Source organism: Schistocerca cancellata, chromosome 1, assembly GCF_023864275.1.
Source record: "Schistocerca cancellata isolate TAMUIC-IGC-003103 chromosome 1, iqSchCanc2.1, whole genome shotgun sequence".
In the NCBI taxonomy this organism is placed as follows: domain Eukaryota; kingdom Metazoa; phylum Arthropoda; class Insecta; order Orthoptera; family Acrididae; genus Schistocerca; species Schistocerca cancellata.
This window is the reverse complement of record NC_064626.1, coordinates 662397262-662403806: the sequence shown is the minus strand read 5'-3', so window position 1 is coordinate 662403806 and position 6545 is coordinate 662397262. Positions and strand designations below refer to the sequence as shown.

At 45.4% G+C, this 6545-nt stretch overlaps 1 protein-coding gene across 1 annotated transcript in view; it reads right to left on the bottom strand.

The window, feature by feature from the left end:
- Positions 1–4880: 4880 nt before the first annotated feature.
- The window catches only part of LOC126092374 (uncharacterized), a 422634-nt gene continuing 420969 nt past the window's right edge, over positions 4881–6545 (bottom strand). Inside the window, exon 3 of the mRNA XM_049907969.1 lies at positions 4881–5095. Coding sequence (XP_049763926.1) covers positions 4881–5095 — 215 coding nt within the window. The remainder of the gene's footprint in view (positions 5096–6545) is intronic.

Genomic DNA, 6545 nt, shown 5'->3' with positions numbered 1-6545 from the left:
CGGCAACGATACGTCTCCGACATCAATTAGTTCGACCTTACAAAACAGTTCGACCGGAAAAAGTAAATTGTGATATGAGCTGAACGGAGATGATATGCGCCCATTTAACAACTTGTCACACTATTCATACGATTTCAGACTATCTATAAATTTGGTCATTTTTTGTGTAGTGCAATCATCATGTATCAGATGGGAAACAAACGGTGTGACGACTTTGTTTTTCAGATAAGGTGAACTATGATTTGTGTTGGTAATGGTACTCCGAGGAGGGGCCAAAACATATTTCAAAAAAGCATTTATATGTAATGATAATCAGCAACCTAAGTAATTACTACTTCGTAACGGTATTGTGTCTCGACAATACCGGAAACATCTATCTTGTTTACGAGGTGTGTGAGAAAAGTAATGAGACTGATAAAAACTCGGTCTCATTGCTTCACTTACACACCTCTTACACAGGCCAGATGTATCCGGCAATTTCGAGACACATTTGCCAATTATTTTATTTTTCCCAGACAACAATACTGTCCAATTCATAGCATCCCTTCGGCAGCTATACACCGTCGAATTCGTTCCCAGTCTCGGTAGCAGCGCTGAAAGGCTTCAACTGGTACGTCCTTTAACATGTCCGTTACACTCCTTTGAATGTTTTTCAGAGTCCGAAAATAACGTCCTTTTAAGACATTTTTCAATTCCGGGAAAAGAAAAAAAGTCAGAAGGACTCATATGAGGTGAATAGGGGGGCTGTGTAAAAACAGGAATGCCTCTTGAGCTCAAAAATTCCGTGATGGAATCGGCCGTGTGACACGGGACTTTTCATGATTAAGCATCCACTTGTGTGGAATGTCCGGTCTCCCTCAATTCTCCCTTTACCCGAGCCTCTCAACGACATCTTTGTAAAACACTTGGTTGATAATTTGTCCTGAAAGACCCATTCCTTATACACGATACTGCTACCGTCAAAAACGCAAATCAGCATTACTCAGTGAGGTTCATCTTCAATGTGTTGCAACCTTTCAAAAATGATATGTGCAGTGAAAAACTTGCCCTCTTGATAAGGAATGTTCCCTTTAGGCCTGTTTCAACTTTTCAAAGATCGCAACGCAGATTCCCCGAGTTTAACACAAAACTTGACGGCATAATGTTTCTCTAAATTCCGCTGTTCCGTTTTCGTTGCACACAACAAAAACACAACTTCACTGAGGGCGCTGTCAAAAGTCACCTGATGGCTGCACAGGGGTTAAAACTCGGACTGAGCATCTGGATAGAATAAACACACCGGTCTACACCGCCGCAGTGTTGTCAGTCTCGCTACTTTTCTCACACAACTCCGTACATACATAAATTAAGGTACCCCGTGATAGATCCTGTCTTTATGTTCTGGTTTCTCTCGGGAGTTACTGCAGGGATTTTGCTACGACTTCCACTAACAGGTAGACTGATTCATGAGGAATGTCTAAGGGCACAGGAGATTAGCGCTTGGCCGTACAACTGCCGCATCAGCCTGGCGTGAGCTGTCGCTGCCAGGAGGCAAGCGCAAGCGACCACCGACTTCCTGAAGGAATTGCGATGCTGGACATACCGGAATATTAAGCTGATAAGAACAGATTTTTTTGTATTCTTGAGAGGTCTGGAGGGAAATGCGAGGCAACGTGTCACAGAAAATCCGGCTCCACCAGACTGGCATTGCAGCAGCCTGAGTCAACGCCTTCGTCGTTCAGATAGTGTTGCGTGAGTGCAGCGCCAGGCCAGCGCGAGCTACGGCCGCAGACCGGCGCGGGTATGCGTCTGTGTAAACGTGCAGGCCTCCCGGTAGCGGAAACCCGCGCTGGCCTGCACGCCTTATATACAGCAGCCCTAAAGAAACTGATATACGATGCGTATTCAAATACAGAGATAAGCAAAGAGGCAGAATACGGCGTTGCGGTCGGCAACGTCTGTATAAGACAAGTGTCTGGCGCAGTTGTTAGATCGGTTACTGCTGTTACAAAGGCAGGTTATCAAGATTTAAGTGAGTTTGACGTGGTCTTATAGTCGGCGCATGGGCGATGGGACACAGCGATGAAGTGGGGATTTTCCCATACGACCATTTCACGAGTGTACCGCGAATATCAGGAATCCGGTAAAACAACAAATCTCCGAGGTGGCTGAGGCCGGAAAAAGACCCAGCAAGAACGAGATCAACTGCGACTGAAGAAAATCGTTCAACATCATAGAAGCGCAATCCTTCCGCAAATTGCTGCAGATTCCAATGCTGGGAGTGTCAGTGGCGAACCATTCAATGAAACATCATCGATGCGGGATTTCAGAGCCGAAGGCTCACTCGTGTACCCTTCATGACTGCAAGACATAAAGCTTTACGACTCTGCTGGGCCCGTCAACACCGACACTGCACTGTTGATGACTGGAAACATGTTGCCTGGTCGGACGAGTCTCGTTTCAATTTTTACCGAGCAGATAGTCGTGTACGGCTATGGAGACAACCTCATGAATCCATGGATCTGCATGTCAGCAGGGGACTGTTCAAGCTGGTGGAGGTTCTGTAATGGTGTGGGGCGTGTGCAGTTGGGGTGATAAGGGACTCCTGATATGTCTAGATACGACTCTGACAGGTGACACGTACGTAAGCATCCTGTCTGATCACCTGCATCCATTGATGTACATTGTGCATTCCGACGGACTTGGGCAATTCCAGCAGGGCAGTGCAACACCTCACACAACCAGAATTGCCTCAGGGTGGCCCAGGGACACACTTCTCAGTTTAAACACTTCTGCTGGCCACCAGACTGTCCAGACATGAACATTATTGAGCATATCTGGGGTGCCTCGTGCTATTCAGTGTAGTATCTCCAGAGCCCGTACAGCCCCCTTCCACTGGAGGCGAAATGCAATAAAATTCGTGCCTCCTGAGAACTTGCCTGACGTGCACTGCTTACATCGATTATCTTATATTAACAGTGATGATATTCAATTAACTACTGTGCTCTGAATTTTAATCATAACTCTACACATTGGTTCGTGAACAAAACTGTAGCTGTACCAAGCAAGAATTAAGCGTATCGACTCCTAGTATAACCGTGCGAGGCGGTTGGGTCATTAACACACAACAAAATTTACTCCATACAAGGGTGGATTGGTAAGTCTCGTAAATTTCCATGATAAAATGGAACATTTCAGTTGCGCCTTCATGGTTGGTAAGCTTGATTATTTCACGATCGCGCAAGGAATTTCAACGATGTACAGCACATTGTTCTTTTTTAACAGCCGTCTGAATTGGTCAGTGTGTCGACTGCGACTGAAAACGGAAAAAACAGAGTTTTGTGTTGTTATTTAACATTTTCTTTTGAAGGGTTGGATGAAGTTCACGCGGACTGTGTACTAACAATGAGAACTATCTACTTTTCGATTAATGAATTTAAATGTGCTCAGACAAACACCAAATAAGAAGTGCTCTTCGACCGTCCAATGGAGGTCACCACAAAGGAACCCCCTGACAGAATTCATGGTAATAAATAAAAATTCGTTAGTTTGCTCAAATTGCAGTCATTTTAAATGAGCGAGTGCATAATATCCTGCGTGCAGAATTGGTTATGAGGGAGCTGTGTGTAGGGTGAGTGTCGCTATTGCTGACAGTCGACCAAAAGCGCATCGGACACAACGTTTCAACACAATGTCTGGCAATGTTTAATCGCAATCCGCAATACTTTTTGCCCCGATTTGTGACTGTCGATGAAACGTGAATACATCGTAGCACATCAGAGCCAAAACGGCAGTCAAAACAGTGGACAAAGGCTGGTGAAAGTGCACCGAAGAAGGCAAAGACCGTTTTGTCAACTGGTATACGATGCGTATTCAAATATAGAGATAAGTAAAGAGGCAGAATACGGCGTTGTGGTCGGCAACGCATACACAATACCGTGTCTGGCGCAGTTGTTAGATCGGTTACTGCTGCTACAAAGGCAGGTTATCAAGATTTAAGTGAGTTTGAACGTGGTGTTATAGTCGGCGCATGGGCGATGGGACACAGCGATGAAGTGGGGATTTTCCCATACGACCATTTCACTAGTGTACCGCGAAAATCAGGAATCCGGTAAAACATCAAATCTCCGACATCTCTGCGGCCGGAAAAAGATCCAGCAAGAACGGGACCAACGGTGACTGAAGAAAAACGTTCAATGTGGCAGAAACGCAACCCTTCCGCAAATTGCCTCAGATTTCAATGCTGGGCCATCAACAAGTGTCAGCGGCGAACCATTCAATGAAACATCATCGATACGGGCTTTCAGACCCGAAGGCCCACTCGTGTACTCTTGATGACTGCACGAGACAAAGCTCTACGCCTCTGCTGTGTCTTGGGATTTCCAAGGAGTAATCCTCATAGACTATTTGGTAAAAGGCAGAATCATAAGTAGATCCTATTATGCTTCATTGCTGGGTCGTCTGAAACTTCGGTTGGCTGAAAAAACATCAAGCTTGGCACGCAGAAAAGTCTTCTTTGACCAGGATCATGCGCCACCATCCACCAGCGACAACAATGGCGCAAGTGCATGAATCGGGCTTTGAATTGGTTCCTCATCCATCCTACTCACCAGACTTACTCCCACGTGACTTCTTCCTGCTCCCTAACCGGAAACTGTGGCTTGCTGCGTAGAAATTTTCATCGTATGAGGAATTTATAGTTGCAGTCAACGAGTATTTTGCAAAGCTTGATTGAACCCATTTTTCCGACGGGATAAAAACCTGGAGGATCGCTGGACCAAGTGTATATTCCTCAAAGGAACGACTTCAAGAAGTAAGTTGAGTTGTTTACTAAACAAACATGTTTTCTTGCTTTTTTTACCAAACTTATCAAACCGCCCTTGTACTTCTGCCGCCTTATTCTAATTGGATGCAAACCCTTGTGGCGACTGACAGTAACAGAGTTTTCTGCTGGTAATAATCGCTGCTTTAACAATCGTCAGCTTACCCGTGAGGCTGGAGATGGGCGTGGCAGCAGGGGCGGAGGCAGGCGGCGAGGGCGTGTCGGCGGCCAGAAGGATGCCCTTCTGCACCAGCTCGTCCCGGTTGGCGCGCACGCTGATCTTCCGCTCCAGCGCTGCAACATCACAAAACACCGCACGTCAGATGTCTTACGTCTGATAGACGAAACTTTTCGAAGTAAGTGATGTCTTCGATAGCGCTTGGCAAACAATGAAACTGTCAGCTTTCAACCTAACCCAGATCTCTGTCTATCTCTGTCTGTTCAGAAAATGATATAGATCCAAAAACATTTTTCATTGTTCTGTTTTGTTTCTGTTCACACACGTATGACTTCAGAAGTCACAACAACAGTACTTCATAGGACGAAACCAGCACTGAGTGTCTGTGTGTGTGAATTCCTAAGGGACCAAACTGCTGAGGTCGTTGGTCCCTAGACTTACACACTACTTAAACTAGCTTATGCTAAGAACAACACACATCCCCATGCCCGAGGGAGGAGTCGAACTTCCGGCGGGAGGGGCCGCGCAATCCGTGCATTGCGCCTTAAACCACCCAGCCACTCCGCGCGGCGCAGAGCGACTGTGGAAAATGAATCTACTATTCAATTACTGGTATCGTCATATTCGTTACTATTATTTGAGACAGAATGATTACAAACAGAGCAATCATATTTAGAGCCAAAATTAGCATATCATCAGAATGATTACGAAACAAAGATTTTACAAGAATTCAAAAATCTTAGCAGTAACGCAGGCGCTATCAAATCGGAACTGAAGAGTTTCCTCATGGGTCACTCCTATTCTGTCGAGGAGTTCCTTGAAAAATTAAGCTGATTCCTACGTTATATTGTTTATTGCGTTTACTTAAACTTATGGCTCGTCTTTTTTGGTTCAAATGGCTCTGAGCACTATGGGACTTAACTACTGAGGTCATCTGTCCCCTAGAACTTAGAACTACTTAAACCTAACTAACCTAAGGACATCACACACACCCATGCCCGAGGCAGGATTCGAACCTGCGACCGTAGCGGTCACGCGGTTCCAAACTGAAGCGCTTAGAACCGCGCGGCCACACCGGCCGGCCGTCTTTTTTGGGTCTGAAACATTTTATTTTATCTGACATTACTTTTATGTTGATATTTCGTGTACTAACACGTTCCACGACGGAAATTTGCTCCTACGGAACTAGACGTGTGAGCCGCGTGGGATTAGACGAGCGGTCTAAGGCGCTGCAGTCATGGACTGTGCGGCTGGTTCCGGCGGAGGTTCGAGTCCTCCCTCGGACATGGGTGTGTGTGTTTGTCCTTAGAATAATTTAGGTTAAGTAGTGTGTAAGCTTAAGGACTGATGACATTAGCAGTTAAGTCCCATAAGATTTCACACACATTTTTGAACTAGACGTGTAAAAAAAAAAAAAGTGCTCCTGCAGAACATAGTTTTTGAGAAGTACCGTCACCATCAATGTATAGGCTCTAATACGGGAGATGGGATCAGTTCTAGGCCTCTCTACAAATAAAGGTTTGGCTTTTTATGAGAACTATTAAAGGCCACATGATCACATTCATT